The sequence below is a fragment of the Carassius carassius genome, chromosome 48, assembly GCF_963082965.1.
Source record: "Carassius carassius chromosome 48, fCarCar2.1, whole genome shotgun sequence".
NCBI classification, from domain to species: Eukaryota; Metazoa; Chordata; class Actinopteri; order Cypriniformes; family Cyprinidae; genus Carassius; species Carassius carassius.
This window is the reverse complement of record NC_081802.1, coordinates 14,014,113-14,038,735: the sequence shown is the minus strand read 5'-3', so window position 1 is coordinate 14,038,735 and position 24,623 is coordinate 14,014,113. Positions and strand designations below refer to the sequence as shown.

The following is a 24,623-nucleotide window of genomic DNA, read 5'->3' as shown; positions in this document are numbered from 1 at the left end:
TTAAAATTCAAATAGTCATTTGGCTGATGCCATGTTTCACAGATACAAAGAAAGTCCAGATTCATGTCCACAATAATGAGACAGATTGAAGATTGTTTTAGGGATGTTTAGATACTTTTACCGAAAAGCATGACAAAACATGATATATGTTTGACATATAAGGGCAAGAGCACATTTGGAACATTTGGAGCATTTACTTAAGTGAATGTGAGTAGGACATGTTTCCTGGATAAAATCCTCGTTGGTCCAGGATCAACATCCCTATCAAGCAGATTTCAAAGTTGGGTTTCATAATGGGCTAATGTTAGGGTGAGGCTTGGGTTAGAGTTAACGCAAGCTCACAATACAGGACTATTAGACTACGTCACCATGGTGCTCACACCACACAAGATTTCTCATCTGTTATTTTCTTCTTTTTTTTTTAGCAGCTCGCATACTACACCAAAAAAACCAACAAGGTGCACAAACCACAAGATCTTTGTCCAAGAGACAACCCTGACCAACAATTAATTTTTATTTGTTTGTTTTTTAATTTTAATCTTATTTTTTTCATATGAATTCATGCTAGACATTGGAGAGATCCTAAGGCTCACTGTCCAAGTCACATACTGTATGCACTGAGTATGTCTGTAAATAAAATCTGCAGAAATACATGCAGACTGGCTGTCTATGTCTGTTCAGTGATGGTAAATAAAATATATCACATTGTTCAGTAGTACAAACACCACTTATTTACATTTAAATTAGTTTATTAGTGTAAACTCTTATGATAGAATTTGTGCCTTGCACATTAGGGTACATGATATCAAGAAAGACCATGTGGTGATAATATCAAACAGGTTTAAAAAGATCACAGCATCTGACTGTTCAGATCATGTTGTTGAAATGCTCATACTTACAAAAAAAAAAAAAAAAAACCTTGGAAACCATAAGATCTCCATTTTGGCTGCCAGATATGTCCAGAGATATTGTTGCAGACTTCGGAAGTCTGTCTGCAACAACAAAGTCCCACCAAATGTCGTGTAGTGTGAGCAGTGCTTTAAGTGGCCCAAAAGAGGTGCCGGTACTCTATTATAGCCTATATATTATATATATATATATATATATATATATATACAGTGTTGAGGAGTAACTAGTTACATGTAACGACGTTACGTAATTTAATTACAAAATTATTGCAACTGTAATTAGTTACAGTTACTAAGAAAAAATGAGTAATTAAATTACAGTTACTTACGAATTTTTTAACGATTACAAAGGGGATTACATTTGAATATTTACACGCATCCACATACAGATTTAACTGATTTCTTTCCCATATTGCACTGACTATTCTGAGACATACCGCCCTAATAATTTCCGGGATGCGGAAATACAGTCTGGTTCGTAGAATCCAGTCATAAAAACTAAATGCCTAACGCGGACGGAATATCCCACATTTTGGATGACTAAATCAAAAGTAGGTGAGTACACTTGAATCAAAACATGACATCGACTAGTGTCTGTTAATATAAACCTCCAAAAATGCAATATATGACTTGTGTCTGTGGAAATCAGGCGCGGACTGGACACCGGGAGAAGCGGGACAATTCCCGGTGACCTGGCAGCCGATTTTGCCCCACTATTTAATATCATTATTGTATAATTGCCTGCCGAATGTACTAAAGCGATCATTTGATAAATAAATCTCTAATAAGTCATGAATTGTTAGTCATCACTCGCGCGTTCTCCGCGCCTCCGCCAAACGGTTTGGATCAGACTCAGAGTAATCAATGCGAGAGAGGGAGAGGGAGAGAGAGAGAGAGAGAGAGACAGAGAGAGAGACAGAGAGAGAGACAGAGAGAGAGAGAGAGAGAGAGAGAGAGAGAGAGAGAGAGAGAGAGACAGAGAGAGAGACAGAGAGAGAGACAGAGAGAGAGAGAGAGAGAGAGAATAGAGTGGACTGCTGGAGCAGAGAAGCAGAACTCCTGTTCAGGGTTTTAGGTCAGTTTCATCTGTAAAGATGCTTTTTTTGTCTTTGTTTTTTTCTTTATTTAATCAAGCAGCAGGACGTTGCTCATCAGTCATCACTCAAAATACTATAAAGGACATCATTATTATCTGTTGTAATGTTACAGTAGCAATTTAGCTGAAAAAAAAATTCAGATTTTTTTTTATAGGTTTAGGGGGAGCTACAACAGACAACAACACAAACCTTACGAAAATTAACATTTTAATATTTAACTATAAATCCAGAGAAAATGGTTACTATTGTTTAACTGGGGTAACCAAAAATGTAAAATTATTTTACAAATGTATTTATTTAAAAATCCATTTGCAAAAAAAAACAAACAAGGTTATTTTACTTTTATATAGGCTAATAAAAGCATGGTAATTTTTTGTAAGGGAAAAATATGACTCGTGTACAGTATTAGGATTTTTCTATAAAGATATTGTATTGTAGAGTATTGTATTGTACAGTATAGTTTTGTTCAATCTTGAGTATTAAAGTCATGAGGGAGATGGATAACGGCAAAATAAAGAAACTGAAGAGAAAAATGGAAGTGAAGGTGCAGTTCAGGAGAGAACTTTTAATTAGTTTGCATGTCCCCAAATTAAAGATTTAAACCTTTTTTATGTCAGGTCCATACAAAAAATAGTTTTGTCCATGAATTTGTTTCTATGAGTTTGAATTTTCCAGTCTGAATTTTTTTCCCAGTCCACCCCTCCTGTAAATTAATGGCAAAGACATGATTTCATTTACTACACATAGGCCTACTGAAGCTCACAGTGTTTACAACCTCTGCCATCTAAATATAGGAGTACACGAGCACATAATTTCTAGAACTGCTTTGTGTCACTTAATGTGCTTTTTACTTATTTTGAGAAAACTATCATCATATACAGAGACAGCAGTTTCAAAAAAAACACCAATGTTTCAGGAGTTTATTACACAGAATACGTCACATGCTTATTAGATAACTGTATTTAAGTTGATGTATATGCTTTTATTTATTATTCTTTAATTTTCACAAATTTAGAAAAGTAATCAAAAAGTACTCAAAAGTAATTAGTTACATTACTTTAATAAAGTGATTGAAAAAGTTACACTACTATTACATTTTAATCAGGGTAACTTGTAATCTGTAACCTATTACATTTCCAAAGTAACCTTCCCAACACTGTATATATATATATATATATCTTCTTTTTTTTGATGACTCCCCTCATCCCCTGAGGTAACAACAACTATATTGAAGGGGTTTTACATATAGCAGTCAACAGACGACCTTATAAAACACAGTGCCGCGAATTGTCAATCACTCCTGTACGCGTGCATCACTGTCTTCATCAAGCTTTAAAACAAAAAGGGGACAAAAAGGTTGTATTGTCTTTGTGCATATAGATTAATTAGATAAATTAATATCTAAATGCATGCCTAGCCGCCTACGGTATTTTTTTAGAACTTAGAAAAAAGATGCTGCAGCCAATGAGCAGCTGGCGGGGGCTGGTTGCAGGACGACTCAACCTCCGCAGACAGTTTTTAATGTTTTTCAAACAATAACTACTCAAGATTTTGCTTTAGTATAATTTTCGGGACAATTAGGGCCAGATTCGGGATCCGGGACAACAGTTTAGATTTCGGGACACCCTACCTGAAAGAGCAACGGCATTACTTCATTAGCTTGCGTCTGACCTACAGCGATATCATTCAGGCTTGGTGTTGTGTCAACTAGCGAGGCATCTTATTCTGACCGTGTTGGTGTAGTACTCAGAGCTAGGAGAGTACTTAATGTACTTAATGAGAGTACTTAATTCCAGTGTTTGGAATGACGACGATTAAAAGAACGGCGTTAGGTAACGATGGTATTTTTTCAGTAACGGGGTAATCTATATAATTACTTTTCCCGTCGTTACAACGCCGTTAACGTTACTGAACGTTAAATGCGGTGCGTTACTATGCATTGATTTAATATGCAATCCGAACGCACCCCTGGCTCACACAGCGAGTGAGCAGGTGGGTTAATAACGAGATAAGCGATTATGATTGGCTAAGGCAGAGTCATGTGTTTCATGGTAGCCAATCAGAGCCAGTGTTTTTACACACACGCGCCAGCAGCGCCAAACACACAGTCACACACAAGCAACAGCTAAACAGAGATTCGCAGCAGCAGCAGAAATGGCGAGTTAGGAGCAATCTGATGAAAAGTTGGCATTTTTTAAGGTGGAGATATAAGCACTACTTCAAATTCATTGTAGTCAAAGGCAAGAGCGTGCAAGTAATGTGTACATGTAATGTGTGACACATGCATCTACAAAGCTAGTGGCCAAAAACACTTTTCTTACAAAGAGTGCAGGATAGAACTCTTGCTGTCTGTTGACGTGCAATAAATCTCGAAAGTTATGTACGAACACCTGTCTGTTCTACTTATTTCAACTGACTTGTGAAAACTGCTAAAAAAAACAAATTCTTTGACATATAGCAACTTTTTTTACAGTAACGCAAATAGTTACTTTCCCTGGTAACGAGTTACTTTTATTATAGAGTAATTCAGTTACTAACTCAGTTACTTTTTGTAACAAGTAGTGAGTAACTATAACTAATTACTTTTTTAAAGTAACGTTCCCAACAGTGCTTAATTCTAGGAGAACATTTTAAGTGTTGTTCACTGTATTTGAATTTTTATCGAGCTGTGTATGCGCGTTACACATACTCTCTCCGGCCACGTTGAGCTGTTACTGACAGCGGCAAAAGCGACACATGCGCTTTTCACTTGCAAAACTCAAGGGTGTATGGGTAATGTAGTCTCTGCTCTCGGTGGGACGAATTAGGAAGATTGCATTGTGAAGGGCACTCTGAAAAGCGGCAGCGCAGGCAAAAGATTAAAACAGATGTCCAAATGAGCGTACCGGTACGCTAAAAGCACGTTCTGGGCGCATGGAGAGGTGGCGGTATGCTCAAGAGCTATATTTGGAAGTGGCGGTACTGAGTACCGGTGCGTACCGGCCCACTTAAAGCACTGAGTGTGAGCTTTCCTTAAGAGGCTAGAATATTTTTTTATTATTATTATTATTTCATTATTATTTTTTATCCTATACTGCAACATGTTTCTAACACATCACTGAGGAAGTGACTGCAAATTTGACATTTCTTTTCTTCTCTGACCAACAGTACCGCAGAGTACACAGTCTATGTAGGGCACCAACCAGGCCCGGTTCTACGGGGGTGCTTGAGGGTGCTAAGCACCCTCAAATAAAAGTGAAAGCACCCTCAGATGAAAAATTATTAATAGCACACATAAACGAGATTTTGCCGAAAATAAAACACAGACGGATTTCACACTCTTGCCTATAGCCTACACAAAATAAATAAATTAATAAAATTAAACAAATATATATATATATATATATTAAATAAATTATTTCGTTATGCTTTCATGTTTAATGCATTGTAGTTGTCCTTTCGTGACCGCGATACGCAAAAGGTGAAGCTGTCTCTTTAATTGCCCACTTTGCTTGCGTGCGTGCTTCCCGCTCCGAAAACGTAAAAACATTCAAAATACCTCAGCTGATAAACATCATGTCGACAAGACGCGCTGTGTTCTGTGACCTTTTTTTCCACTGCCCAGGGACAAGCATGTGAAGAGTCAGTGGCTACAGTTCATATTTACTAACACAGAAGTTTAGCCCGATGACATTTCTCCAACATAATGTTCTCCAACATAAATGCTTTCAAGTCTGGATTCGCAAGCCGTTTGAAGGAAGGTTACAGTACTGAATATATTTGGATTAGCTTCTTCCTCCTCCTCCGAATCACAACCTGTAAGTATTATTATTAATAATTGTAGCATGCTCAATAAGTATTTTGTGTAACGTTATGTGTGTTGTGTAACGTTAAGCTAGCGCAGCTTCTTGGTCTTTTGCTCAATTGTTTTTAACTGCTTGTCGTTGTTATTGGAGTTGTCATAAAGAATATAGCAGCAATACCTTGGTGTAATAACGTTACTGCAGCAGTGCTTTATCAATATGTTTATGCATAACGCTAACAATGAATGACTGGTTGGGTGTTGATGTGTTGTCATGGTTGTCATATTGTACAGACCCGGCAGTCAGCGCTAGTGCATTATGGGTAATTGTTTGTTGGGAGTTGATTTATGCGTTATTACAGCAATATGGTTGGGGTTTGTGTTAGTAAAGTTACGTGTGTTTATGTTCAAGTTAGGTTGGATGTTCTTGGTACATTTTCTGCCTTGTTATGTAAAAATGTGTCTCTCACCGTCATGGAGAGAGACGTGTGTAAGGCATTGACTTTTGGCCATTCTAGGAGTGTTCAATTGAAGTTGAAGCCGGTTACAACAAGGGTATCACCACAGTGTAGGTAGGCTATGTGTGGCATGTTTTAATGTTTTGCAAAGTGAAGATTGTTGCTTGTTTACATGCTATTCTATAATTTACTGCCAGATCATATATTGTTTAACATAACAGCAATTACAGTAGTATTGTTGTATACAACATCCCCAATTTTGAGATACTATGTTTCAGACTGATGACTGAGCTATTTCCTATGATTATGTAAGCAGCACCCTCACTATATTCAGAAGCACCCTCAGTGATTTGGTTCTAGAACCGGGCCTGGCACCAACTCCCAGAGGTGCACCATCCCAGTTGCTCAAAAAAAAAAAAAAACAACCTTGCGCCATTCTCCCATCCGCGCTCGCGACCGCTCGCACCGCGAGCTTGCGGCTGAATGTTCATAATTGATGGATGGACATCTATGCCCGGGTAAAGGACATCAGCAGTCCGGTGAAGAGAAAAGAAAAATTAAGAAAGTAAAAAAACAAATAAATAAATAAATAAAAACATTAAGTTGGCTTGACGTTGGACGTTCGAGAGTTTCAAATTTAGGGACCGTCTCTAAAGTTACATGCGATATTGTACTATATACACTTTTCTAACGTCAGTAGAATTTGAGGAGAATGACTTACAGTCATAAAAACAACTGTAATTGTTCATCTAGGTAACAGCTATAAAGCACAATTGAATTGAATGTTGGATATTTATTAAAATAAACTGTAAATCCTATGTAAATTATGCTACTTTTTCACATGGACTCAAACGCAAATTTGAAGCTCAATAGCATTTGAGGAGAAAGACTTGCAGTCATAAAACAATTGTAATGTGTTCATTTAGGTGTCAGCTACAATGCACACCTTATACATTTTTAATATATATTAAAATAAAATATAAATCATTTAGGTAATAACAAGGCCCTTTCATCACTTTTAGGCACATTACTGTGAAAGTTTTTTTTTTTTTTTTCAGGTTCCCTTACAAAAATTACCCATGGTTTTAACAATAACACCACAAATCATCATTCTTGTAGCCATGGTAACTGCAAATTAACCATGGTTTTGTTACTTCAAATAATAATTTACAAAGAAGTATTAATATACTGTAATATTTTGTTGTTGTTGCTGCTATAAAAACAGACAATAGCCTTTAAAATGTAATATAAAAAACAATGAGGCAATAATAATGGGTTAATAATAATACTGTTAAAATACATAATGTAGGCAAATACAAAATAAACAATTTATGTACGTTATGACAAATGCCTGCAAAGAGAGCCGAATGCCATGTAATTGCTGCTGTTACACTTACAGGACAATCAAATCCTTGTTTAGGCTACTGCCCAAACATTTAATTCAAATAGTCACTTAATCTTTCATTTTTGAACACCTTTTTGCTATAGATGACACAGCCTTTATAATTTCTTCAACAAAAAACGTGGATATCACAACCCTTGAAAAAATAAACCATGGTTTTATCATAGTAAAACTGCTTAATTTCCTTTTGCATGATTTCTGAATGCTTGAGACTATAAAATAAATTAGAGTCATAATAAAGTTATAGCCATAGGTAAATGTCGAGAGCTACAGTTGTAATTTGTAAATAATACAATTTATTCATTTACTTTTTTATTTGATTAAAGTTCTATTTTCACCCCTATGGTAGGTTTTTTTTTTTCCATCATCATATTTGAGGAAGGGGGCCACAACAATACCAAACCAAAGCACCACACATTACAAAAACATAGTTTTTTTTCTTGTTTTTTATTAACGTTATAAAATATTAACCGTCAAAACAAAACAGCAACTACTGTAGCAGAACCTCAGTTTTTAAACGCAGGCTATAGGCACCAAATGATTAACTAGGAAAGAACTTTACCAATAAATAAATAAACACAGAAAACTTTTAAAATACGCTAGATATAATTTTAACAAAATAAATACAAAATTAAATAAATAAAACAAAATAGAATGCTTAAAAAAAATCTTATAGGTTTCACATTTACCATAGCTTGCTTAACAGGCTATTGCAAAAAAATAAAAAAAATAAATCATCATCATCTAAATGTTATATTGTACTACTAGTATCAGTGACCTTCACAATACTGTTAATAATGTAGTTTATCATTTAGTTTATTTGAGAACACATAAAAAATATACCCTTTGGAAATGCTAGTTATGTGATGTTCATTTATATTTCAACATGACACAATACCGGTCAATACTAGTTTGCTAAAGCAGTAATATTGTTCAATATTTTTACTATTTAAAATAACTCCTTTCTATCTGAATCTATTTTACAATTTAATTTATTCCTGTGATCAAAGTTAAACATTCTGCATCCAGTCTTACTCCAAGTTTAACAATATACACTATACCATTCAAAAGCTTGGAGTCAATATATATAGAAATTAAAACTTTTATTTAGCACACACGTGATAATAAATAAAACAATAAATATTTTTAAAAAATGCTGTTCTTTCAATTTATCCAAAAAAAAAAAAAAAAAACTGAAAAAATATTCTCAGCCCTGTACATTAATACTAATACTACTAATAATAATAACAATAAAGGTGTTTTTTTTATATAAAATTAGAATATTAGAAGAATTTCTGAAGGATCGTGTGACTGGAGTAATGATGCTAAAAACTCAGCTTTAGGAACAATCAAAGCTGACTTTCAAAGCTGAGTTTTTAGCATCATTACTCCAGTCACACGTCACATACCACAGTAGCACAGCCACTGCAAATATTTCTGTTTAAGTTCATATATCTTACATATGTTGTAATTTCTTGATAATAATTTCATGAAATTTCAAGCTTAACTTCTTTATTCAGAGGATCATATTTTATCTAAAACTGTATGTCAAATGTACAACAGACTTTAAAATCATTCTGTTTGCTTTCTTATTTCACTTACTCCAGTAAAAGAGTGCGTATGCATGAGTGTCCGTACAGTACGCACATATTTACGCCTAGTATATTTTTTATAAATCCTGATATGTGCATGGGAGATTACGTACGCACATTTCCATGTCCATTTTGTGAAAACTATTCACAAGGCTGCTGCGACAAACTTTTAATAAGGAATAGACAGAAGTCTTAAGCTAAGAGTAAGGGGCGGGGTTGACCTCGTTGCTAAGGATGATGTCAGCATACTTACTAACCATGCACACAGTGATTGGCTGATAGTCTCTGTCAGAGATTTATTAATAAATATGTTGTAGAGCACAATATTATGTTGCCATATTCAAATAAAGGTTTTAAAATAAAAATGTTAATTCCCATATTCAAATAAAGATTTTAAAATGCAGGCTAAGTGTCACAAATTAAACAAGTAAGATATATATATATTTAGCACTTTTATTAATAAACCATATAAATCATAATAATGAGCCTTTAATTGCTTACATTGCCTAATGAGCGCTTAAGCACACGCAAAAATGACTTGCCACATGCACAGGCAAGTATAATAATAATGAATTTGTTAGTGAAAACTTTGTTAGCCTTTATTGTAATGTCATAATTTATTGTTATACTAGTGCTTTCTGATTTCAGTTTAATAGATGAAGTCTGCACATGACCTGTATGCGTGTTTCATACGGATTATATATTGGGGGAATATCTGTTTTCTGTTTGAATTGGTTCATTTAAAATTTTCACTCTCTGTAGATATATTTTTCATGTCTGTAATAAGGCAAGCATCCACAGAGTTTCGAAATGACACGCTCAAGTTCACAGAGTCCAAGACGGCAGAAAGCACATCATGATTGCTTTATTTTACAAAAGCACATTTTGTCTGAGTGCACATGAATAAACGTAGTCTTTACAAATAGAAAAGATGCATTACTCTTATATGTATGACCAAAAATGATGAAGTATTTTAAGAGCAAATTATCGTCCTAGCGCCTCCATCTGTCCTGCGGTAGCCCAAGTACGCTACTGTTCAGCTTACACAAAAAACAGCGCACTTTTTTCTAGGCTAATATTAGATTAAGCTGCCATATAAAGTTACTACCAACATATCTCAGATGATAAACCATAGTTGAGGTCGATGAATGTAAGGTGAGCATATGGACGTCCTGTCAGATGTACTATATTACCACATAGACCAGTCGTTAACGATTTATCCGTCACGGACAGTGATTTCGCCACTTCATGTGTATTTCTTTTTCTCCCTGCGACTAAGCGACTAACCAAGTTTTGGTAATATGCAAATAAACAGCCTTTTAATTAGCAGAAAAATCATGGCTGATAGTAAGACATGCAAACAGAGGCGTCGTGCCCATTCAAAGTGAGGGGGCACGTGCCCCCTCAGATTTCTGAGCCTAGTGGATTTTAAATGCAGCTTCCAAACAAAAAAAAAAAAAATGCAGATTAATATTTTTTATATATTTGATACAATCACAGCGGTGTGATTAGATCGTTCAGTGCACAGCATCAGCTGCTAAATTCAAATCTGCATTCGCTGGCTGGCGCTGAGCCAGAGACAGACGCGTTCGTACAACGCTTCATGATAACCAATCAGAAACTATTCTGTTGCGCTTATGGATGCAATGGCCAATGAGAGACGTCCAGAAGAGTCATCACTGAAACGCAGTGTTTTGTTCACTTGCTCGCTGACTGAATTATTTAGCGAATTCTCTCATCAGAAACAACAAAAAGTGCAGATGTGCGTACGAATGTAAGTAAGATATTCGTTTCATAATGTAAAGTGCTTCAGTGATTTTAATGGGAGTTTTTGAGAGTGCCTGAACTCTGGCTAGACTGAATGAAAATGTTTTTTGATAATGTAAATGTTCTTTACTCTCTGTAAAATGAAAGTGTTAAAATAAGTATCTTACAATATTGTTATTAAAATTTACATTAAATGCAAATTCAGTCGTATTAAAAATATTTTATGGCATGATATGGCACTTAAGTAAAAAGTCAGGTTTTTATGTGTAGTTAATAGATTACACTACATTTCCATATATTGATCTAATAACAATCTATAAAGGTGCAAAACGCGTTTACCTACACATATTTGAGAAACGAGATATTTCCTGATATATAAGCATGTTTGGAATTGTTTTGAATAAAAAGGAAAAAAAATAATAAAAAAATAAGCCTATATCAGTTATACAGTGCTTTCGTAGAATGACTTATACTCCCGACCCCCCCCCCCCCCCCCCCCCAAATGTGCCCCCTCAAAAATCATGAATGCATGACGCCCCTGCATGCAAACATGTAATAAAATCATACTGGAAGCGAGAACATATATTTATCAAACATTTTGATTAGGGATAACCTCCAAACCAAACCAATTAGAAAAAAATGTTTATATTCCAAGGTAGATTGCTGGAAACAGCCATTTTATGATATTTCCTTTTTTTTTTTTTTTTTTTTTTAGTGCTTTGTGAAATACTCTTAGAGCAAAAATGTAGGAGTCCTAAATTTAGGACTGACAAGCCCACTATTTTTTTTTTTTTTGATTTTTTCCTAAATCTGCAAGTTAAACAGTCTATGGTTAGGAGCTAATTTTAGCCTTTAGATGTTTTGTGAATACAGGCCCTGGGCTCTCATTTATAAACGTTGCACAAAATGGGCATAGAAAATGCATACGCAATTTTCCACCCACATATTAGGATTTATACAAAATAAACTTGCCGTAAATATGTACGCAATGTACAGACATTCTAGACCATGTGTTTGCACTCTTTTTCCTGGAGTTAGAAAAGTAATGAAGAAAACAACTATTTTAAAATCTGTTTTCATTTCGATATAAACATTTACATTAAATATTCCACTCTCTTTAAAGAGTAACTAAACCCTAAATCAACTTCTTTTAGTTAATGATATGTAAGAATGGTGCTTTATTTGTGCTATTCATTGATTCGAGTAACTTTTTTGACATTTGAGTATAAAGTGTTTTAATTCTACAATATATGGTGTAAAAACGTCTGAGTGCTGCCCTCTTCAGGTTGAATGGTGGCTACTGCAGTTGATTTTTCCTATAGGATGTTTGCGGTGGTACGTGACGTAAGCGGTGGCAGGTGACGTAAGCAGTTTCCAGCTCACCACGCCCTTAGCAGTATAAAACCATTTTGTTCCATCAAAACCACTGTAGCGAGTAAGGAGTTGGAATTGCGAGTATTGAAAATGACCAGGATAGACTTTTTTAGCTTCTATTTAGCATAGCATTCATATAGTTAGATTATTTTGTGTAACCTATGTAGTTAATTAGCATAGTTATTAGTGTAATGTTAGTATTGTTAGAAGCATAGTTAGTTAGTAGCAAAGTTATGCATCAGTTAGGATAGCTTCAAGTTAGCGTAGATTTATTTACAGTGGACAGGATGGTACGTAGGTGTAGTATTGCTGGTTGCAACAGCACTGCTGGACTGCATAGTTTTACAGCAGACTTGACAAAATTAAGAGCCAGTGGTTGCATGCACTTGCCCTCGAAGACCATGAGTTCCCACCTAGAGCTGGAGTGTGCAAACTGCATTTTACGCAGGATTGCTACTCCAACGCATTTTGGCGTCACTTTGACAGTGGATAACTTTACATCTGAGGCGTTTAAATACTCCATTTGTCCATTCATTATTCATTAAGTATAAAAGGCCCCATTACGTTGTATCTTATGTTGTGGCCCCGTAGAAGCAGTTTTTGTAAAAAAAAGGGTAACGATTGCGTCATAACCTGGGACTTTCTGTTGCACAGTAGAGAAATTACCGTATGGACAGGAGGAGAAGCTCGCAGGCAATCTTTTACTGTCTATGAGGCAATCGGGGGGACATGGAGGCATAAAGTCAAGGGAGAAGCCCATAGAGAGTCCATAAAAGCAACAGGACAAAAATAATTCAGCAGCATCTGCAAGACTCGGTGGGTGATTCAGATTTCTCTTGGCACAGCGGTTAGAAGACTTACAGGTTGCTCACGTGACATCTATGTCATCAAGCTCAGTTTGAGTCTGCGCAGTTCGCTCGACCCCCAGGAAGTGCGTGCTTCTAATTGACTTCACTTGTCTCCGTTGAATCCAATGGGGTCGCTGTGTCCATTTCTTTTACAGTCTATGATCACTGCAGGTCTCAGGTTCACACCCCACCAGCTCCGCCCCGCCCTCGGTTTGTCCCCTCTATCTCCGCTGTGCTCTGCCCAATTTTCAGCATTTTTCAAATATTGCCAGTGGGTGAAGTCATGCTTTGAACAGGGGTTTAGTTCCCCTTTAATGGAGATAATCACAGAAATTACATAAAGTCATTACGCAGATGTTAAAAATGATAAAAATGTAGGCATGTTTATTGGATGCGCTTGATCACTTTTCCTGTGGTATGCTGTTTTAATAACAGTGAGAAGTGCTTTAGGTGTAAAATGATTCATCTTCAAACTGCAGTTCTCATGTTGTGAGAAAATAGTTTTGTGAAAACAATGATTAATAATGCCCACTTCGATATTGTACGTACGAATGGTTTTATAAATCTAAAAACTTTTGTGCGCACGCAAAATCTACCATTTGTGCATACGTACAATTTTAGAATGATATCTACGGAGAGTTTGATCAATGAGACCACCGGCCTTTACGCAAGGATTTAAATGTTAAGCGGAGTATCCAGATGACCGGAGGAGGGCAGTAATACGACAGTGATGCGCCTAGCCTGCCGCAAATTATATAAGAAGAAGAGGATTTGCGTACCAAAGTACCGCGAGAGCAAACCGCACTGTATGCTTACGACTCACTCTCGCGATAGTTGAATGTCATAAACACATCTGTTTGCATAACCGCGTACTTTCAGTTTTCCTACAAATATCATTTTAGAAATATTATGTAAAATATCCATTATTTATATCGGGACACCATGATCATCGGGTATGTTTATATTTTTTCAGTGACATTCTGTTTAATCGTAACGATTTGTAGGCTACTTCCCACACGTTTCACTTTAAGATCTGCCGCGATATGTGAAAAAGTGATAGTTTGCTCGCATGTGCATTTGGCCTGGTTTGTGTTGGCTCTCACTTAAACTAGCATTAGTAAACAAGTATTTGTATCGTCATTAATGCATTATTCGTGATCTGATTAGTAACGATGGATAAATACTCAAAGAAATAGCTATAACTAATGTTTTGATCTATCCATTAGCATGGAGGATGGGTGATAATACTTCCTTAGCCTCTTGAGACCCTGCGGCCTCATATGAGGATATTATATTTTAGTGAATTTCTCAGAGACTGTACATACCACAGTTTTAAGTCAGGATGTCTTGTACAGAGCACATTCAGGGCTTTTCAGAGATACCAAATTATTGGATGTTTGACCATGACCACTCCCTCTCCTTGGTCATCAAAAATATCTTAAATTAATTTAGTGACACTCTTATGGAAATATTGTAATATTTAGTAATTATTAATTAGATCTGTCTATTTTTTTAAATTGTGTGTCATAAATCAACATCTCAGGAAAATCTTATGTGGTTCAAATCAAAATATGACTTTCTGTTATTAAACAGGGCGTTGATTTCATACATTTCCTCATATAAGGACACTGGGACATGTTTATTACACATTTTGGGAACAAATGAACAGGGAAAATAATTATATTTCAATATTCTATGATATATTATATATTATTATGAAAATCTTGTCAATTATTACTCTCATTATTATACTTAATTTATGTTGCCCCAAAAACACATTAATATACAAATTAGATTTAGTTTATAGATACATTATATATAATGAGAAAACCTGTTTATGGCCATTTAACACACATTTTGCAGAAAATGAATTTAAGAGAGATATCAGTAACATTACTGGTATCAATGATACTGGCCTTAATTAACAGTACACTACTTGGTAAAAAGGTGCCATTAAACCGTATTTAAAATATACCATCTTTGTTATTTGTTCATTAATTTGGAGTTTCAATGTGAAATTCTGATAACATGAATATATTTATATGCAATTAATCACAATTAATTACATAAAAAATGTGTGATTGATTAGTTATTTTTTAATCGATTGATGAGACTAATGTTAACCTTTCAAAGATGTTATTCTTGGTATTGCTACTCGGGATTCTTAGTAATACTTTTATGTTTATATACAGCTGAATATATCCTTCAATTTAATTTCTTATTTTGTATACCCCCCACTCCCAAAAAGACATGGGATGACCGCCCCTACCCGGCCCCCTTCAAATTTTCAATTCGATATTCTGGCCCTCAAATGAAACTAACTGAATAGCCCTGCCCTAAGCTTATCACTTTAAAGGGATAGTTCACCCAAAAATAAAAATTATGTCATTAATAACTCACCCTCATGTCGTTCCAAACCATGGCTGGACTGGCCATTGGGCATACCGGGCATCCTAACAATCCCCATATCTTCTGATTGGCTTCATCACTCTATCTCCTCTCCACCAGTAAGCTGGTGTGTGGTGGGCGTTCTGGCACACTATGGCTGCCGTCGCATCATCCAGGTGGATGCTGCACACTGGTGGTGGATGAGGAGATACCCCCAGACTATGTAAAGCGCTTTGAGTGCCTAGAAAAGCGCTATATAAATGTAATGAATGAATTATGAATTATTTGCCCGGTGAGCCGACGTGCTTTTTGGGCCGATATATCTCATACTCATACTTTTTTTTTTTTTTTAACGGCCCATAAAATTTGTACATCGGCGGCCCATTCGTTTTGTTTTGCTTTGCTTAATTGGCGGCGCCGGGTTTGTGCCAGTGTAATGCATTGGTCAAAGTCAGTGTTAGTTTTTTTTTCTGACAGACCAGCCCATGAAACACGTAGATCAGCGGCCCATTGGCTCTTTTCTTGATTGACACTGGGCTGGCCCAATCACAACTTTAAACACAACTTTAAATGCAAACGCAAGGAATGTGCAGATAAATAGCGTGAAAAAATAGAACCAGGCCCTTAAAGCAGACACTGTAAACTGTGTCAAAATATATGTTTTCTGACCTTCATCAGCTCCTGTGGCAGATGATGATAGTGAGGACGGAGGATCAGGAGAGAGATGAGAAAGTGTAGAGCCTGCGGTAAGCATAACTACTTTCAAAACACTTAGGCCATGTCATGAGTGTAGATTATTTCCACATCTGCATAGTTGACGATTACCGCAATTCACTAGAAATTTAATAAGAGGCGTTTGTAAACCATGTTTTCCACCAAAATAAAAGCTTGATGCAGTTTGCGTCAAAATAAAAGATCATGTGCTTATCTCTTTCAAGTATAGAAATTGGTACAACTAATTAAGAAAGTTTCCTTTATTTTTTTGTGAATTTGTTTTACAAAATATGGCTATTACTGTCATTGGATTAATATTATAACTATTATTATGTATAGGTGTAATGTAAATAGACACTGTAAATAAAAGAGGTTTGAATTTTTCTTTGTTTAATTTGCACACTGAATATGGGTTGGAGCTTTTAATTTTGAACTCTCAAAGTGCACCAGATTAATGAATTTAACATTAAAATGCACAAACTTTTCTCACGGGGGGGCCTGCCCCCGAACCCCCCTAGAAGGACCGAGGACACACCACCATAGTTTTAACAAAAATCCTGTAAGAAACACTGGTATTGCTATGCCAGAGCCGCTTATAGCTTGTTTTAGGATTCACCGCTGTGGAGTATAGTTCAACTGTATTAATAAATAAACAATTTGGACTTATTTCATCTGTTAACTCTCACTCGTTCCTATACTCACTCATTACATGGCATTAGTGGTTTTAATGAATAGGAGTTGGTATGCATATAATTAAGGGCGTGCAAAGATGGGTGGTGTTTATGATCATATAGTGGGCCGGTCTGGACAAAAATGCCCGGGCCGATTTTTTGTCCCAGTCCAGCCCTGTTACAAACCAGTGAGACCTGCGTTTATCTTTGGAACACAGTTTAAGATATTTTAGATTTAGTCCGAGAGCTCTCAGTCCCTCCATTGAAGCTGTGTGTACGGTCTACTGTCCATGTCCAGAAAGGTAAGAAAAACATCTTCAAAGTGGTCCATGTGACATCAGAGGGTCAGTTAGAATCTTTTGAAGCATCAAAAATACATTTTGGTCCAAAAATAGCAAAAACTACGACTTTATTCAGCGTTGTCTTCTCTTCCGTGTCTTCTGTGAGAGAGAGTTCAAAACACAGCAGTTTGTGATATCCGGTTCGCGAATGAATCATTCGATGTAACCGGGTCTTTTTGAACCAGTTCACCAAATTAGGGCTGAAACGATTCCTCGAGTAACTCGATTACAAAAAATTATCGAGGCAAATTCCTCTGCCTCGAAGCCTCTTTTAATTTATTTTAAATCTTACGTCAGGTTCTTTCGCAATGATTTTTTTAATGTGACACAACGCGTTTACGTCACCCAGAAAGCGAAAGGAGACACAAGCGCTGCGTCCGAAATCGCATACTGCATGGAGTCAGCAGTGTTTTGATTTGAGGCACGTGCAAACGTAAAGAGAACGTTGTGGCGTGTTTCCATTGCAAGATAAAGCTGGCATACCGCAACTAGGGCCCTATGATTCCCGCGATGCAGTAAACGCGGAGGGAATCGCGGAATCCAGTCATAAAAACGGATTTTACAGTTTAACACGGAATGGCACGGAAATTGCCAAACTTTGAATGTATTAATCAAAAGTAGGTCATTGCACCTACACAGGGCCGTAGCTGGGGTTTGCGGGGCCCTGGTGAAAGTTGTACCAGTGGGCCCCTGTTTGAAATTGTTTAATTTGTATGTTCGTTCATTTTTATTTATTTGTGCTATTTAAACAATGTTTAAGTTTTTTTCAAGTTTGGTCAAGTAGGTGTCCAGGTACAGAAAACGAATAATTAAATGTAAAATATAGCACTGGATAGTCTTCAATGTAAAATGAAATATACAATCAAACCAAAATTTATTCAGACACCTTCAACATTTCTCACATTACAGTTTTATTTGCTATTGCTTCTAAAATTGATATAAAATATGAAAAGAACTTAGAGTTAAACTGTGTCAGAACAAATTTGTCTTGATAATGTCATAACTTTGATAGGAATGTATTTAATGCATTACAATCAACCAAAACTACAGACATCTGTTTTTATGACAATATTTACACAACTATCAATACTCTGTTGATCAATTACCAAGCAATGCTTCATTTTTTATCAATTTCCCTAGTAGTTCACTGTATGAAGATTCTTTGGGTATAATATGTCACATTTCGTTTAATTTAGCTATAGCCTGCTCACTTACATAAATGTATCATAGTGTCCTGTACCTACTAGTAATATATATATATATATATATATATATATATATATATATATATATGTATGTATATATATGTATGTATATATATAAAATTATATCTGGTGTATGAATAATTTTTGAATAAATTATTTTTTAAACTACAAAGTAATTTAGTCAAGAGCAGTGAGTGGTTTTCTTTCATTTTCTTTGGTTAACATTACAGCAGCTAGTAGCTAAATTAGGCACGGTCACTTTAAGAGACGATGAACACATCCAAAATTATTTTTTTTCCTCAACTGTTTACTTTCACTTAAGAAATAACTGACAGTTTTTTCGAGCATACTTTCTAAGGCAGGTATTTTGACATATTTTGTATGTATTTGTCGGAACGAGCAAAAAGAAGCAAATTTGGTGTTCAAGCGTTTTGAGACGCCTTTCTCTGCGTGAGCCCTGAACACCTGAACGGTATTGGGCTCTTTCACATCTTTTTGTTTGTTCAAACTGCGATTGGTATTTGTTCGTTCAGGTACAGGAGGGACTTCGAGGAGAACTTCGCAGAAGAGAGCTCGGTTTGGTGTCGCTGTCCGTGATACGCGGCTCTCTCTCCGCGTGCGCTGAACACAGCGTGCGAGTAACCAGCTACTCAGTTCATCTTTTCTGCGTCTTGTGTTTGGATGCTTTAAAGTCGACAAGCGGTAAGGCTTAAAAACACGTGAAAAAGATACGCTTTCATGACGACGCGCAGCAGTGGCCCGGCAACTGTCCTGAGCATCTCTTTAGGCTGGCCCCAGATCGTTGGGATGCCCCTCCCCCCCAACCACCCCCCCCCCCCCTCAGCCGTGGGCCCCTATAATCATCACCACCTTTCACCCCACTAGCGACGGCCCTGCACCTACATCAAATCACGATATGGACTAATATCTGTAAATATTAAGCCGGAACAGTCTATTTAAATCTGAATCACGCTCCGGTGATTTCAGTGTCTGCTGTCTCACTAAATAAGTACGTGAACACATGAAAAACATCTCCAGAACTGCTCTGACGGTCACTTCATGAGCATTTGACCGTTTGATTTGAGTAAAACTAGCGTCACATCACATACACAGAACTGTAAAAGTACGTCAATCCGTCAAAACAAAAGTCCAATTAAAGATTGTTGTTTACCAGAATGTACATAGCCTACTACTAAAAAAAAAAAAATCAAACATTATTTTTTTAAGGTTTAATCACACAACATTTCTTCCATGTTTTATTTTTAATAGTAAATCCCCTTTGTTTACCAAAAAGTTAAGTTGATTTTCAATAATTAAAAGATAAAATAAATTAATGTTTTGTGTTTTATGTGTTTAATGTGCATCTCAGAAAATGCTTTATTTAAAACCCCAACTGAATGGCACTTAAATGGACTTAATTCATCTGTCAACTTTTTTGTTACTGTTCACAGTACAAGTACAGACAGAGAAACAATGGGTATTAATTAAATGTTTATTTTTGATGTATGCATTGCATTCTATGCATTTAAAAAATAAAAATAAAATATTTCTGAAAAAGGAAACTTTAGTCTTATTTTCTCTTGCATAATTAATATTGCACTTTAAGCAAAAACACATTTTATCCAATTACTCGATTAATCGATGGAATTTTTGGTAGAATACTCGATTACTAAAATATTCAATAGCTACAGCCCAAATTGAACTGAATCATTTTAAACGGTTCGTGTCTCCAATACGCATTAATCCACAAATGACTTAAGCTGTTAACTTTTTTAATGTGGCTGACACTCCCTCTGAGTTAAAACAAACCAATATCCCGGAGTAATTCATTTACTCAAACAGTACACTGACTGAACTGCTGTGAAGAGAGAACTGAAGATGAACACCGAGCCGAGCCAGATAATGAACGAAACATTGACTCGTTCATGAGTCAAGAACCAGTTGCATCGGTTTTCGGATCACCAGTAGTTCTTTCTGACAGTTCGATTCAATAAACCTTTTGAAGAAAACAGTTCACTGGTTCTTTTGTGCTCGACGTAATGGCGTCATTGGTGATGATTGCCCTTGATTCAAGCCTTCGGTTTACCCAAATGTATTTTCGAAGCTTCAAAAAATTCTAACTGACCCTCTTATGTCACATGGACTACTTTGATGATGTTTTTCTTACCTTTCTGGACATGGACAGTAGACCGTACACACAGCTTCAATGGAGGGACTAAGAGCTCTCGGACTAAATGTAAAATATCTTAAACTGTGTTCCCAAGATAAACGGAGGTCTTACGGGTTTGGAACGATATGAGGGTGAGTTATTAATTACATAATTTTATTTTTGAGTGAACATCAACATCAAAATAAAATATTGAATAAGTATTTTTTCAGTAAAATAACTTGTCTAAAAATGGTTAAAAGGGTCATTAAATGACAAACAGTTTGTCCACACTGAATGTGATTTGGGGCCTGTTTTGGTTTTTCAGGTAAGTTCGTGTTTAATTTGAGCAAACTCTGAGTTGTCAGGATCAAGAAGGTGGGTTGGTTTTGAGCAGGTTCTGTCGCCATGGTTACACTACACTGCTATTGAGCAGCTTTTATTCTGGGTTAGAGATTGTAAACTGGACCAATAAACTGAACAAAGTGACATGAGTCTAACACAATAAGCCACTCCCCCTTATCTATTGCTCCAAATTAAAACAGTTTGCCTTCTCAAAATTATGCTGCAGCAGCAGTGTTTATTTATGCCCTGTAAATGCATTTAAATACATATTTTTAATAACGATGACATCTCTTAATCTTCAACAGAGCAGTGAATTGCACCGACTCATGAGAAGTGAATCAAACCGATGAGCTCCATGTTCTGTGTGATTGACTGTTTGCTGTTTCTCACACTTTCAGCTGCACCCGTTCTAGAGTTAATCACACATTTCTGGATCAACCCTTGAGTTGACAGAATGTTCATATCGGGCTTTCGGAGACAGTTGAACCTAATCTAAGTGTTCCTGAAGCTCAATTGGTATCGCATTGCGATAGCAGCGCAAGGTTGTGGGCTTCATTCCCAGGGAGCACATTAGGTAAAAAAATGTTAGCCTGAATGCACTGTAAGTCACTTTGGATAAAAGCATCTGCTAAATGCGTAAATGTAAAGTAGGAAGTAGGAAGTTTCAGATAGCACATGAAGGAAGCACACATGATCTTGGAATTCATCTCATTTGTAATTCAAATCAGTTAGTTTCGAATGTAAACCAGCAGGCAAATTTTATATTGTTATTAAATTGTATAAAACGTAAACATTATTGTTCTAAGCTAATGTGCATTATAATCAGCAGTCACTTCCCATAATGCTTTTAGTGTTGTAAATGTGTTGACTTCATCACAAGTTAGAAAGCATTTCTAACTGTTGTGATCACTGCTGATCAGTTCTGCTCGTCTCAAACAATGAGATTAAACTGATTCTAATGGTTGAGATTGACGAAGTTAAAGGAACTTTAATTATTATTATTTTTTATTTTCTTTTTGCAGATACTGCTTCATCTGTGCATTTTTAGTGCTGATAAACAAAGGTGAGCACAAAAGAAACTACATATATATATATATATATATATATATATATATATATATATATATATATATCAGAGTGTTTACAATTAAAGTGTTTGTGATTTCAGTGTCTCTGCAGGTCCCAGTCGAGGGGTTTATCGGTGGTTCTGTTGTCCTGCCGTGTTCTTCAGATGAACATGATCTTAAACTTCAAGATATTAATGTGCTTTGGAGAGACAAAGACAGTGAGACTGTTTATGATATAATTAGTGGTAAAGATTCAGTAGCAGGACAGAACCCACAGTACAAGAACAGAGCTGAAACCTTCCCAGAAGAGTATGAGAGAAGAAACTTCTCCATCAAACTCATCAATCTTACTCGCACTGATGAAGGAGAGTTCAGCTGCTTCATCATACACTCATCTGATTCTAAAGAGGAGATTGTACGGCTGTTCATTAATGGTGCGTAAAAAAAATGTTCATTTATGTTTGAGGTTTTAAAGGTGCTGTATGTAACTTTGACATTGAAATAATTTGGTATTTTAGTCCAAATTAAAAAACCTTGACTGTCAAAATGCTATTGGATAAACTGTCGGTAGGCAGAATTACAAAGCCCAAAACAAAAACAGACATTACAATACGGAACGCACGTTTCAAAGCAGAATAACTCGCTGTAACATTGTTTTTCAGAGAAGCAAATGTGTGAACTTATAGCATGTTTCCTAAAAATCTGCAAACATATTATTTTATTTTTATGCATTAGTACAGTCAAAACAAATTACATACAGCCCCTTTAAAAACAGTCTGAATGCTGTATGATCCATATACAGTATGAATTATAGACAAATATGTTGTCTTATCACAGTACAGTAATGTCTCTCTCTCTGAACATTTGTTTTGTTCTGAACATTTTTTTGTTGCAGATTCAACAGCAGTTCCTAATAAAGAATCTCCTAAACAAGAAAACCATGAACCAGGAACAATATCAATAGTGATCTGTGTTTGCATTATCATTCTATTAATTTCCATGATTATAGCCGTTTTCAAAATTCGCAGGAAAAGGACTCCTCCATATAGAGAAGCACCTGTGGTAAACTGAAGGGCCTGTTGCACTCTGTATGCGTCAGCAGCATCTGAGCAGCCTGTATTTTCCAGGACATGCTAACAAATGAGTGTTCACATCAGAAGCAGAGTGGCATGCCAAGCTCAATCACATTTTCTGTTGCAGATTCTCTCTTGATATACTCTTGCTGAAAACAATGTGCTCTGTTTGTTCTTATTGTATAACAGAATGAGATCTTGAAACTCTGAAATAGGAACATTTTGCCTATCAAATATGTTGCTGCCTTAACAGTTCACACGTGTGTTTGAAGGAATAAATGTATTTTGTATTCTTTATGTGTTTCTTGCAAGTAAACAGTAAAACTACACATTTACCAAACTCCATACCGTTATTAATAAAACATTTATTTATTTATTTATTGCAGTTATACACTGATGGTCAAAAATTTGAGGTGTTTGTTAATGTTAATGTTTTTACATGTTGTTGTTTTTTTTGTTTTGTTTTTTATGCTCACCAAGCCTGCATTTATTTAATCAAAAAGAAAAATAGTCAACTATTGCAACTGTATTGAAATAATGTTTATCTACTTAATATACTTTAGAATATAATATATACCTGTGATGCAAAGCAACATTTTCAGCATCATTACTCCAGTCTTCAGTGTCACATGATCCTTCAGAAATCATTCTAATATGCTGATTTATTATCAATGTTGGAAACAGTTGTGCTTGTTTTATTTATTTTTTAAACCTGTGATAATTTTTCAGCATTATTTGATAAAATGTTAAAAAGAACAATATTTAATCAAACTACAAATATTTTGTAACAATGTACACTAGTGTGTGTGTACTTCTGAAGGATCATGTGACAATGAAAACTGGATTACTGGCTAATGAAATTTAAGATTTGGATTACAGGAATACATTATATTTATATTTTAAAGTACATTAAAATAGAAAACATTTAAAATTGTAGTAATTTTTCACAATTACAGTTTTCCCCCTGTATTTTTAATTCAAATAAATGCAGCATTGATAAAGTAAAAAACAAAAGAAAAAAATACAGATCACAAACTTCTGAATTGATGGATGGATAAATGAAATAAGAATTTAAAAAAAAATCAAATGAAGGCTAAAGTGACTTATCCAGATGCTGTCATTTCTAAGAAGATAAAGAGTATATGTTTTGACACTGAAAAGAACAGGAACTAAATCTGTGGGTAAATAGAAACTTCTCTCAAGGGCAGTATTTGCTTTCTAAACCTAAGATTCTCGTCTGGTTTATTCTACTTCTCTATATGTTGGTTTTCTAATCTATTGACATGTGTTATGTTTTATTGAAAAGAAGATACATTATTACAGACAGTCGTCATTCTTCCAGATTTCTTTAAATAATTTATTGCTCCAAGAAAGTCCTTACATAAGTATATTTCTAAAGAAGACTTGTGATCTCCAAACTGAACATTTGCTTCAGTTGGTTTAATA

General features: G+C 35.6%; 2 protein-coding genes and 1 long non-coding RNA gene across 5 annotated transcripts in view; 1 reads left to right on the top strand and 2 right to left on the bottom strand.

Annotated features, from left to right (window-relative positions):
* LOC132131520 (CD276 antigen homolog) overlaps positions 1-24,623 on the bottom strand; it is a 440,273-nt gene that overhangs the window by 260,953 nt on the left and 154,697 nt on the right. The gene's annotated exons all lie outside the window — the stretch shown is intronic.
* Positions 1-24,623, bottom strand: part of LOC132131525 (uncharacterized) — a 187,221-nt gene that overhangs the window by 110,800 nt on the left and 51,798 nt on the right. The gene's annotated exons all lie outside the window — the stretch shown is intronic.
* Positions 14,049-23,486, top strand: LOC132131522 (CD276 antigen homolog). Its single transcript, XM_059543579.1, has 4 exons — positions 14,049-14,180; positions 22,060-22,100; positions 22,206-22,538; positions 23,000-23,486. The coding sequence occupies exons 1-4, from the start codon at positions 14,170-14,172 to the stop codon at positions 23,173-23,175; spliced, it is 561 nt and encodes a 186-aa protein (XP_059399562.1). The 5' UTR covers positions 14,049-14,169; the 3' UTR covers positions 23,176-23,486.